This window comes from Lutjanus erythropterus, chromosome 8 (genome assembly GCF_056507025.1).
Source record: "Lutjanus erythropterus isolate fLutEry1 chromosome 8, fLutEry1.hap2, whole genome shotgun sequence".
NCBI classification, from domain to species: domain Eukaryota; kingdom Metazoa; phylum Chordata; class Actinopteri; order Lutjaniformes; family Lutjanidae; genus Lutjanus; species Lutjanus erythropterus.
In genome coordinates, this window is record NC_139324.1 from 10265390 (window position 1) to 10277971 (window position 12582).

The following is a 12582-nucleotide window of genomic DNA, read 5'->3' on the forward strand; positions in this document are numbered from 1 at the left end:
ATGAAAACTACGGATATATAGACAACAGTCACCTGAATTACTTTTTACACTGTGGAAACATTTGAAAATTATGACTATTACCTTTTTTTCCACATTGTGCCGTGAAAGAAAAATAAAAAAAATTCAGTCTTATGCATCAGCATCATCATCATGCACATTTCCCTGTAATGCAACATGAATTTTTTTTCTGTGTTTAGAAACTACAGGATGTGATTTTTTAGAATTAGAATTTAAAATACATTTTTATTCTTCGGTAAATGTTTGTCTGCTGAAGTGATTAAGAAGCCTTATTACCACATAAACATCTGTCCTCGGTGCAAACATTTGGCAGCGTTTTAGGTTGTTTGGACAAAGCTATTAATAAGGACGCTGCTCCTACTGGTGGGAAACCCAGTCAGCTGCTGGCTGAGAGGATCTCACTCAAACACTCTTATTCTCAGCACGGTGTTCTGGAATTAGTGACGGGGATCTGATTGGAAGTGCTGGTGCCCCACAGGCTGGTACAGACTGGGAAGTCAGACGGAAGAGGGCTGGGAGACTTACATGCGAAGAAGCCCCTTGTAGAAAGGGCGGGTGAAGAAGGCATCCAGCAGGTACTGATGGACCAGAGCCAGGCCAAGGATACGGCCACTGAAGCGAAACCTGGACACAACACAGAACACGCAGGTGAACACAGGTGAATGCAGACTTCAGAGTCACAACTGCATTAAATAGTCCCTTCATATCAGTTTTCAGATTAAGCGTTTCGAGTAGCAGATGGAGGGGGTTTACTCTTTCAGATGTTGGCAGTAACAGCGAAGCATAGCAACCAGACTTTAAATCTCATTTTTGTCAGATTGTGTGTGCTTTTTGACTTGTTTCACATAGCATTTAACTGATTTAAGTGAAATTTGAAGTTCACTTTCCAACTGAGGATACGCCAGATGGTGTCACTGTCTGTGACAATAAATAAAACGCCCCCCAAGATTTACTGTGAGAACAATGTGTTGAGTCAGAGCAGAGCTGAATGGACTGAGGCAGCAGAGAGGATGAGGAGCTGTACAGCTAACACACACCTCACACTGTAAAGATGCCTCAGTAATACTTTATTTGAAGGGGTGTGCATAAGACTGTCATTACACTGTCATAACCATGTCATCATGTCAACCTGTCATGAAGATTAGTCTTTTTGAATGTTAATGACTGTAATTAAGTGTCATTCAGTCAGCTGTTTAAAGCAAAGTCAACATTGTTTGACATGTCTTTGTTATGGCAACTTGACAGTAACCAAGACAAAAATGGTTTTATCATGACAGCAGCTAGTTTGACAGGGGATACAGTACTGAGGTGTTTTTATTGGCTGTAGCCCTGTTCCTGAGTCAGCTAATTAGGCGGCTAGCTCCATGGCTAACCAAGCTAACAGCAGCTACACACAACAGCAGTTAGCCTACTTTAGCAACAGGTAACATTAAATGCTATCTTGGCACTGCATTCTGTTGTCAAACTGGCCTCATAATATTTAATGACATCTTTATGACAAGTCCAAATAGTACCACTTGACTTGAAGTTCAGGAAATTATTCATGACATCGTTACAAAAAACATTTGACAGTGTAATAAAACTCAGTGACACCTTCATGACAAGTCCCAAATGTATCACTTTACTTGAGGTCAAGGAAAACATTCATGACACACTTATAACCATCTTATGATGGCCAGTGTCAAAAACCAACCACATATGACATTGTAATGTAATGTTAAAACATTATGCTAAATGCTGTTAATGTCAAGCTGTCATAACAAAGACAATGTTGGCGTGAATAATGTCAAATTGTCATTACGAAGACACAACAACAATGTCAGCTTTGTATGAAAAAATATATATTTGACCAAAAGACACTTGATGGCAACACTAAACATTCATAAAGACTACTTCATTTTCTTGACAGGTTCATGACATGGTTATGACAGTGTAATGACAGTCTTATGAACACCCCTTCAAATAAAGCATTACCAGACACCTCTCTATCATATCTGTATTCTCTAACACCAGAAAGATTGTTTCTACAAGAACATAAGTATTGACTTGATCTTCCTCAACTTGAAAGTATAAACAAACCCTTGAAGACTTTAGTTGATGTTGCTATTTTCTTCATCCAGACTATGATATTATGATTTTCTTGTTTGCCCATTAATTAATCAGTCTGATCATCTATCTATCCAACCATGCATCCATCCAACAAACCAGTGTCACAGAGGCTAAACTGACTGGTGAGCTACAACTTACTGATCCAAATTTCCACACAGCACCCCGTTAATATTTTGGGAACAGCAAAGAGCAGTCAGAGCAGACAAGATACAGCAGAATAACTTCAGCAAACATCCAGCAGACAGACAGACTAATACTGTAGATACAGTACATAAATAAATAAACACATAGTGTACATGGAAGCCTCACCATTCGTGGTGGTTGTCCACAAAGGCAGACATGGGGCTAATCTGGACGGTGTACGTGTCATTGGCTGAATATTCAAACAGGCCGTAGTATGGGTTGAACAGCTCTCTGGACACCAGGAAGAAAAACTCTCTGGAGGGTCCGCTGTAGTCCAGCCTGCAATCATCACATGTTAGAATACACAGAAATGTGAGCATGTCTGTAGGAAAAGTGAATCAGTGACTACTGAAGTGACTGTGCAATCAAGAAAAGGGTAACTTAGGTATTTTTCAACCTGGACCTTATTTTCCCATGTTTTTGTGTCTAAAGGCGGGTTTACATCTAAAGGTTGATTTGTCTGTGTCTGGTTTTGCAAAGCAGACCTCTCTCTGGAGCGCTAAGCATTGAAGAAAGGAAGCACGCCCTGCCTTGTATGCATTTCTTTAAACCAATCACAAACATCTCGGGTGGAGCTAAGCCCAGGATGCGAAACAGGTGAACAACTGCAGACTTATACTCGCAGTGTGAATCCTGTGAGCAAGACTAGTCTGTGTCAGATATAAACTATCACAACAGAGACAGAAAAGCCCGTTTGTGGGAGCAGATTGGCCGGACACTGAATGCTGCTGGTGAATGTTGTGCTTTTATCACCCCACACACTGTAAGCTTGTTGTTAGCATTAGCTAACTAGCTAACTTATTACCAAACTGATGTGCAGCGTTCCTTTTACTAATCACACATACAGTTCACCCCAGCGCTCCCCAGCATCCTGCCAGCAGTTCTCGGCCATTAAAAAACTTATGTGGACACAGGCCCTAAAACAGCTGTTTCTGCTTAACGGAAACATATCTTACTCTTTAAAGCTCCCATGAAGTCAAAATCAATGTTTCAGTGTTTTTATCACATAGGTATTACACTACAAGTCACATGCCAGAATCCCCTCTGATGTCCACCTGCTGCTCAGCTTCATCTCTCGGTTATTTAACTATAGAGCTTCCTGATGGACAGATAGCTTTAGCTTACTTTTTGCTTTAAGTGTTCCCTGCTGTTAACTGCTATTAGCAAGCAACAGAACCAGGCTCACCAGCCTCCCAGTGAACACAGGGATGAACACAGCTTTTTGCTGGGATTGGCACCCTGGGGCTAACTGATCTAGCGGCAGTTAGCAGCTAGCTATTTTACTGTAGCTCGGTTAGTTTCAGGGTGATACAACCCACACCATGACGGTGGTAACACACAGTGTTGTCATTGCTGACCACTGTAAACACCAATTAATGTGACTGTTCCCTCCCAATCTGCCTGTTTTACAGGAAACATGTAATCTACAAGCATTTTGCTAGCATGGGAACTTTCATGGGAACTTGCTGTCTGCAGCAATTCTTTACATAATGTTGTCAGACACTTAGAATAACAATCTGAGCCTGTCGGTGGCAAAAACAAGAACTTTTAGATGACACACTTTGACAGACACAAGAATTACACTGCAGCTCAGTTTCATTGGCTGCAATGGTCTTCTTCAATACTGAACCAATTTCAAAAAATTTTGTATGCATCAGTCAGATAGACTCACAAAAACATGGAAAAATAGGTCCAGGTTGAAAAATACTGAAATGACCCTTTAAAGGACCAACGTGTACTGTATATATTGGATTCTGGTGGTTACTTCAGCCTTTAGCAAAAATACATCCCCAAAATCATCAGTGTTGTGCACATGCAACAAAAAAAGGATACAAGATTATACAATTAACTGATAACAAAGGATCAGTCATTCTTCCATCTACAAAAGCACAGTGTAGCTGCTGCCAATCATCTCTGTAATGAGATGTTTGCTTACAGTAATTCTACCTATTCATAATCTTTAGTGTTTCCCACCCACTTGCTCCAGCTGCTCATTCACAAGAAGACTGTGGATTTACTGGGATTTTATCAGATGTGTGTAATTGTTCATTTCGAAACTCGAGATAAGAACGAATGCTCGGCAAAACTCCTCTGGATCAATTACACACAGCAAATACACACATTTCACACTCGCTCTGTGCAGAGCGTGATAAGAAGATGAACTGGGAATGAAACGCTTCTTTCTCACCCGTCCTCGCCCACGAAGCTGACGTAAAGTTTACTCCTCTGCAGATCCTTACGGGAGTAACACATGATCTGGTTAAAGGCGTCCTCCAGGAGGTGGTCCCTGCGTATGATGAGCCTGGGACAGCACGCACACAAACACACAAAAATACAGATCCAGTAGTAAACAAAACTGGTGATTTGGTGTGTATTTCCAGAAGCAGGACGGTGAATGTGGGCTTGAATCAAAATAAACTACAGCGTCTGTTCATGGTGATGATGGAACATGTCTGCCAGTGCAACAGTGTGACTCATTGATTTGTTTTTAGTAGTTTTTGGACAACAGTGGAGCACTACAGCACGGAAGAAGAAGATATATCAGACACTGATACACTCACAATACTTGTTAGTCAATAGATTCAGTGTTTTTGTCTTTTCATAGGATTTGTTGACAACAAGAAAAATATTTTTTTTCTTCCAGACTCATTCTTTTGCATGACGGTTTTTGTTCCCCTTAGAGAAACTAATCTCTCCTTTCCATGTTAATATAATGACATGTTGTCAGTATAGGATGATGCTATAGACAGAAGTATTACCATAGCCTTCTCGCTCTTCTGGTCTTAACATACTCCTGAAAAGACCTCCCTTTCTGTTCTGGGTTTCAGTAAATGGGACTCGCTAAAATCCTGGATTGGATTGAGCCCTGACAAAACATAGCAACAAGTTTATTTAAACCAAAGACTTCTTATACAACTAGACAGGACATTGCTGCTCAGCCATGCTACCAATTTTTCCCAGTGGCCACTCACAGTATTGCAGCAAAGAGAATATAGCCTTGCTAGTAATTGCAGATTATCATTCTGGAAAAATGCAAAGCCAAACCCATCTCCATCAATGATTTTCACTTTTTTGGTAAAAAATAGTAAAAAAAAAAAAGAAAAAAAGAAAAAAAGATATACCTATTTTACATAAACTATAAACTGTAAATAATAATAATAGCATTAAAAAACAATTAAATTAATAATTTCTTATTTTCTTTGGTATTTTTTCATATACAGATATTATGTACAGAAGATAATTAGATCCACACGTAAAAAATGTATTTGAGTTCTAAGTTTAAAGTCTGATTAAAAAAGTCAGCTGGACTTCAAACTCAGAAGTCAAATATTTTTTTCACACGTGGCCCTAATCCTCCTTTGTAGATGTGCAGTGATGCTTGCTGGGTAATATGTATGTTGATGTTGTCAAGCCTCTATTTGATCACAGCCATGTTTCTGATAGCTTTCTATTTCACCTCTTTGTACTTTCCCCATACAACAACCTAAGTAACTCGCTTAACTGTAAAATCCAGTAAATCATTGATAAAATGCATACACCTAATGGTGTGTGTGTGTGTGTGTGTGTGTGTGTGTGTGTGTGTGTGTGTGTGTGTGTGTGTGCTTCATAACTAGTAACCAGTGTGCCTTTACACAACTGTCGCTGTTTTTCTGAGCCGTCACACGTTGTGTAAATTGGTGCTAAATCAGACAATACATGCATAGTTTGTTTCAACTGCAGAGTTTAAACTTACTTGACTTTTCCAGGTCCCTGGCCATAACCCTTCGTCTCCAGCTTTCGATAGAAGTTCCTCAGTTTAGCCTCAAAATCCCTCTTATAGGGAGCAGGAGCGCGGGCGTTGGCTCGCTGGGTGCCTGAGATATAAATGGGACAGAGAGCGGAGGGAGACAGAGAGAAGGACAGACACAGAGTGAACGAAAAAGGTGGAGAATATGGACAATACAAGTCAGGCGTCAGGGACAACAGACCAAGAAAATGGGGATGGGGATGGGTTGACAAAAAGAGAGGAAAACTGATACAGGGAGGCTGAAAACGATCCCAAGCGGAAATCAACTAAAGCCTGAAAGGGTAAGGAAGAATCGAAATATGAGCATCGGAAATACTGTATGCAGGTTAATCCTGGATTGTTATTTGGTATCAGAATGTTATGGCTGCCATTAATTTGAGATATGTATAATATATAGAGACACATCTCTTCACCTAACTGTGAAGAAGAGCTAAAGAGAGGAGGCGTGTGTTTTTGAGTCAGTCAACTAGGCTACATCCCACCTAAAGGTATATTTAACCCTCACTAACTATTCTAGTACACCTAATCTTTTTTTATTTTATTTTTTTTATTTAAATAAAGGACCAACAGATAACAATTTTAGTTTAAAACATTTAGAAAATCAAATAAAATTTTGAAAAGAATGTGATGAAATAACACGTCCACATTATGTCAGTGAGATCTATGTATTATGTTGCAGAAAGATCTACTGACCAGAGTAAAAAAATACATTTAAAAAACTCAACAGCAGTGTCTCGTTTCAGAAATCATGACCCAGTTACTCAAGATAATCCACTGACCTTGTTGTGAGCAGTTTCATGTAGGAACTATTTTCTTTCAACTGAACTACATCAGCCAGTTGTACATCCCAAGCTGTCATGAGCATGAGCTTCTCGGCTATGAGTAGATGTACGCTCAAATGTATTTTTTTGGCGCTTTAAGCACAACAAGTCGAGTAACACCTAGTTCCATTTTATTTGAGGGAGGACAGGAATCTCTATGGTTGGTATCTCCAAAACTCAGCAACTCACAACAAAACCTAGATGGATAAACAGCACTACAGGCAAGATTTTGGGGTGAATGAAAATTTAGTATGTATGTGCATGTATGCAGAGGTTGGGGGTTAATAGGTGACACAAGCATATAATTTAAGTATTTCTCATGTATGTGAGTTAATTCATGTTTCATGTTGACATCAACCTGTGTTGAATATGAAGGTACAAGGGAAATTGCCTCTTTTATTTAGCGAGACGATATAAACCAAATCTCACAGTGGAAGGCGTGAAATTTAATAAAAAGGTAAGAATTTAATAAAGGCAAGAAAAGGTGGATCATTCCAATAAACTGCACAGATTGAGACAGAGACTTACCAGGGGAGCTCTGAGGGGAGGAGAGGCAGTAACTAGGGTGGAGTAATGGTGGTACATATGACATCACCTCCTCCTCGAATAAACTGGAGACAAGCGAGAGACACAGACACAGACCATAGTCAGGAAGACAGACATGATAACAGCATAGTACAGACCCCTTCTCTGGATGTTTTTTGTGGGTGAAACTTAGGTGGAGGCAGAACATGTCAGCTAACACTAGCTAGCAGGTTTTGTTGGGTTGCTTCTTAACAATGGCTGAAGAAAATATGAGCTCTTGTAATATGTACGGTCACTCACCAACGAGGACTGCCAGTTTAACTTCACATTAACCACTGGGATCATACTGGTTGACCCACACATGCTCACTAAATGGATGGACAATCTTTCTTCAGTTCAATTGGACAAATACATTGTCTGTTGGAGACTGACCAAGTTCATCTTCTGATGGTTTTCTTGGGTGAATTTTGTCATTTTATTTTGCCTAAATGGTCTGCATAAGTGACAGGCAACTGAGCCAGAGGACGAGTTAGAGGAAAACAGCCTGAACCAGAATATTTTCACATCTAAAATGGTGCATTAAGGACTTATTTTTTGGTGGCCGGGTGGCTCAGATGGTGGAGCATTTGCCCCATGTGCCGGGGCTGTGGGTCTTCTGCAGTGGTCCCGCCTCTCTCTCCCCCTTTCCTGTCTTCACTTCAGCTGTACTATCTAAAATGAAGGCATAAAAGGTCCCAGAAAAGGATTTATTTTGTTTTGTTTCTGTCTGTCAATTTTGAATGGTGTGGGTTTTTTTCCATTTGTTCTCTATGATGAGAGAGTGTCTGCTGCCGCTGAGAAAAAGCAGGTCTTTTTTCTGAGTGCTCCGCCTTTTCTGTGCGTGTGTGTTTAGTTCTTATTACTTTTATAGCTTCTTGGAGACGTGTGTGTGTGTGAATCTCTCAGGTTTGAAGTCTATTTTTCTCTCCTGTGTCACTGGTTGAAGCTTTCAGCTAACTGCTTTATTTTAGCATTTCATGATGTTTTCAACTAATTGGAGTCGTGTCAAGTTGCGGCAGATGAAAACCCAACATTTCCTGATTTTTCTGCTTCAAAATAAAAGCTTTTAGATGATTGTGAAGAATTTATAGGAAATGGCATGTGTTTAACCAGCATTTTACAGCCACTTGACTGAAGACACACCTTCAAGCAGTGGGTTGAACTGATGTACTATGGCTGCAAATAACAATTATTTTCACCAAAGATAATCAGTTTATTGTCATAGAGGAGTAAAGAAACCTGAAGCTGAAATTAGAGCATTTCCTGCTTAATAATGCTTAATAGGCATTATTTATTACTCATGTTAATGTTAAAGTTAATGAACATACATGAAAATGAAGGAAAAAGCAAACTTCTACATGCAGACTATGGATTGTGTCCAAGTTGGAGGATGGACAAGTGCTCTACTTTTAAATAAACATTTCTAAAAATGTTTTTCTCTTAGCTGTGAACCTCATAATACATATGTTCAGTAACATTTCTATCAACCTTATACTGATATTAGTTAGTACCCTAATTAGCAAGTAAACTTAAATAAATGTTAACAACAGACTTTTGTTAACAGAATATAATACATATTATAGCATAAATTAACTGTTAGTTAATACTTATTATAGTTGTAACTAATAGTAAGAGCATCTTTATAAACTATTAACTAATGCACGAATCAATGACATAGTTAACTTGCTTATTAAGCAGCAATTAATGTTAATTAACAGACCCTTGTAAAGTTTTAAAGTAAAGTATTTGGACATTTTTAATTAAAAAAGACCTAGAACGATCAATGATCATCAAAATAGTTTCCAATTACTTTAATAGTCGATTATTAATCGATTAACCTATTAATCGGTGCAGCTTTAGATGAAACTTTTGATTATGGCACCCAACAACACAGCAAGATGACATTTTCTTTTGGTTATGTGTCCTACCAATGAGATGATTCGTGCTTGCCATCAGTTTCGCCTTCGTTTTGCCTCCAGCTAACACCATGATGTAATCATGACATCAGCACTAAAAGGGTCTGTTAGCATAGGTGGATAAAATATGAATTGGACTTGAATTGCTGGGAGCGGTGGAGCCAAATGCTTATAATTTTTACAAGTGACCAACCATTAATCAGACCCCGAGACACACAAACACACACACACACACTCACAGAACTCACCTCAGCAGCATGACGAGGTCAGCGTCGCTGGAGAGACGAGCCAGCCCATTGACTCCCTCACTGCGAATAAACTGCACCTTCTCCCTGCGCACACACACATCAGGGGGTAAAGTGACACAATCCATTAGGATTAAAGGTTAACTGTGTGTTCAGGGTGACTGATGATGATGATGATGATGATGATGATGATAATGGAGGTGAGCAAGACTGGAGAGGAAGAGAGAGACAGAGGGAGGACGGAGAGGGGAAACAGACATACTTGAGCGAGTGGTTCCTGGCGAGCTCGGGTTGCCTCTCCTGCAGGATCTCAACGATGTTGGGTTGCCGTAGAAACGCCACTATCTTGTCATTGTAGGCTGGAGAAAACGAGGAGACGGCATTTATATCTGTGTCTTATGAGTGTTCACACCTCATGCTTGTATTTGTACACTGGATTCTACCCAACTTACCCACAGGCACCACGTCTTGGTACTGACTTCGACTGGAGCCGCTGAAGGTGCTGGAGGGGCGGGGCATGACGGGCGGGTTGGTTTGGCGGGAGTCGTCCACCACCTGTGACAAAAGGAAGCACTACAGTTCAGGTCGCATCCTAGTTCTGAGACCGATCCACCAGCCGGTCATCAGCTGACACCAACCTCTGCTCCTTTTTTTCAGGTGATTATACACTAACGAAAACGAGCTTAATTATTTTATACTCCTTTTCTGTCATTCTGCCAGTAAATCCTAGTAAATCTTACACACTGGACCCTTAACTACAAATATCTTATTTCTTATTTTTCTGATTTTCCACAGCATTCCAATCAAATACTGAGGTCCATATAACTGCAGCGAGTGAGAAAGATTCCCAGCTGCATTAGTATGCAAAGCACTCACTCTTTCCTAACAGGAGACCTATCCCAAATCCATTACCTTAACCAGATAATTGAATCCAATGATGTTGCAGGTTCTGTGGATTTAAGAGGCAACAGAAGCCATCTATCATGTTTGCCATGGCCCCAAGTGTTTATAGTAATCAAATCTAATTTCTTAATCTAATAAACCAGCATTTTTACACAAAACAGAGCTTTGGAGTGGGAAAGGAGCAACGGTGCTCCCCTACTGCAAGATATCTCAAAGGTTTAAGTCAAAGGCATCGAGATTTGCTGTTTCAGTCTTGAAATTATGTGACGTTTTGTTTCACTAAAGCAGTGATTCCCAAGTGCAGGCAATGGCCCACTGCTGGGCCTTGAGAGGTCATGATGAATACATAAATAAAACATTTTAAAGTTTCAGTTTTATATATTTGAAATCACCACAAAATATTTATGATTAATTTCTTAAAAAGTAGTAAAAATATGAAAACAAGGAAGTGGTATTTAAACTATGTGCCATTCTTTGTTTATCTGACCTATCTTAGCAGGTGTTACACCCTTTTCTGTGACGAGTTGCATTAACACCAGAATGTATTTTCTATCTTGTTGAATATGATTAGTCGTATGTGTTGTTCAGAGTTGTGATTAAAGGATGTGGGTGGGCCAAAGAAGATTTTCAGATTTCAAATTGGGCCGTGGCATTCTTAAGTTTGGGAACAGGATCATGTCAAATATCAAATTTGCCAAAATTAAAGGTGAAAGCAAGTGTTTAAAATGGCTACTGCAGTCCAAATTCAAAACATTGGAGAGATTTGCAGTTAAGTTTCTACAGCTGACTTGCATTTCAAGTAGCACTGACGTCATTGCTGGATGGCTCCACCACCACAGGGACCAGCAGGGTAACCTACCCGCCTGTGCCCACGATGCAGAATCTCACAAAGCTTTTTTCTCCTTCAAACTGGCCTCTCTAAACATTGCAGCATCTCTGTTAGCCTTAAGTTGACTCCGGGTGACAAGTGCTGCAGTGGCGGCTAGTCTCTCACCTCCCCAGCACTGTGGCTGCGCTGGCGGCTCAGGTGCTGGCGGTGGGCCAGCAGCCCTGTGGAGCGAGAGCTCTGGAGGGGCAGCCGTGGGTCAATGAAGGTCGTGGAGCGACAGTTGTGATCCACAAAGAAAGGCTGAGGATTGAGATGGAAAAAGCCACAGTCAAGCACGGATAAACTCCACTGTGTGTACACAGAAACACATGTTCACATGCAGCACGCAGAGTAAAGATTAAATACTGGAAACCTGGGCAGCAGGGGCGTGTCCAGACTTTTATGATAGGGGTGGCCCAATTGGGGTGCTAATGTATGCAGGGGTGGAGTGCTCAATAAGAAACTGTACCTTTTTCCTCAGGCTGTGAGACTCCTTTATTCATCCTCCACACTTTTATTTTTATGATTTATTATTTACATAAATTAATTTTGTAAAACAAATACAAGTAGGTTACATATAAAAAGAAACAATTCTCATGTAAAATTTGGTTCAAACAAAGGTCCCACCTGTCACTGGACAGATAACCAATCATCATTCGGGGTGGCCAATCAGATTTCAGGGGTGGCCAGTGCCCCATCTGAGCATAGAATACAGTCACTGGATACACACGACCCACAGGGCACACGGGCATAATCTCAGGTTTAAAGTCAAAGGTTAAGGGTCACATGATGTGTACCTTCCCAGTGTGGTCGTGCTTCATCTCCCAGCCCCGGGGAAGCTCCAGCTGCTTGTTGGAGAACATGTTGAGGAAGGTGACGAGGTCGCGGTTGTGCTGGTAGCGCTCGAAGTAATGAGCGTCCCGACGCACCTTACTGATCATGTGCTTCAGGCAGGTGTTGCTCGTAAACATGCGGTAGGCACTCTGGAAGGAGAGGGCGGAGAGGTGAGGTCATCAGTGAGGGACGCGATGCAAACTGAAGAACAGCCTTTATACCTCATTTATTCAATGTAGAATACGATGTGGATGATATTGTTTGGTTTGCGTGATCCATGAAATGTGAATTAAAATGATTTGACTTAAATGCTGAACATACAGTCAGTTTAAAT

The 12582-nt window shown here is 40.5% G+C and overlaps 1 protein-coding gene across 2 annotated transcripts in view; it reads right to left on the reverse strand.

Annotated features, from left to right (window-relative positions):
- Positions 1-12582, reverse strand: part of hecw2a (HECT, C2 and WW domain containing E3 ubiquitin protein ligase 2a) — a 63767-nt gene that overhangs the window by 12619 nt on the left and 38566 nt on the right. Inside the window, exons 15-24 of one of the 2 annotated variants that reach the window (XM_084724482.1) lie at positions 12212-12397; positions 11541-11675; positions 10096-10216; positions 9906-10002; positions 9647-9730; positions 7447-7529; positions 6044-6164; positions 4499-4612; positions 2437-2589; positions 544-642 (exon numbers count right to left, since the gene is read on the reverse strand). In XM_084724482.1, coding sequence (XP_084580608.1) covers positions 544-642; positions 2437-2589; positions 4499-4612; positions 6044-6164; positions 7447-7529; positions 9647-9730; positions 9906-10002; positions 10096-10216; positions 11541-11675; positions 12212-12397 — 1193 coding nt within the window. The remainder of the gene's footprint in view (positions 1-543; positions 643-2436; positions 2590-4498; positions 4613-6043; positions 6165-7446; positions 7530-9646; positions 9731-9905; positions 10003-10095; positions 10217-11540; positions 11676-12211; positions 12398-12582) is intronic. The other variant, XM_084724483.1, reaches the window with a different exon arrangement.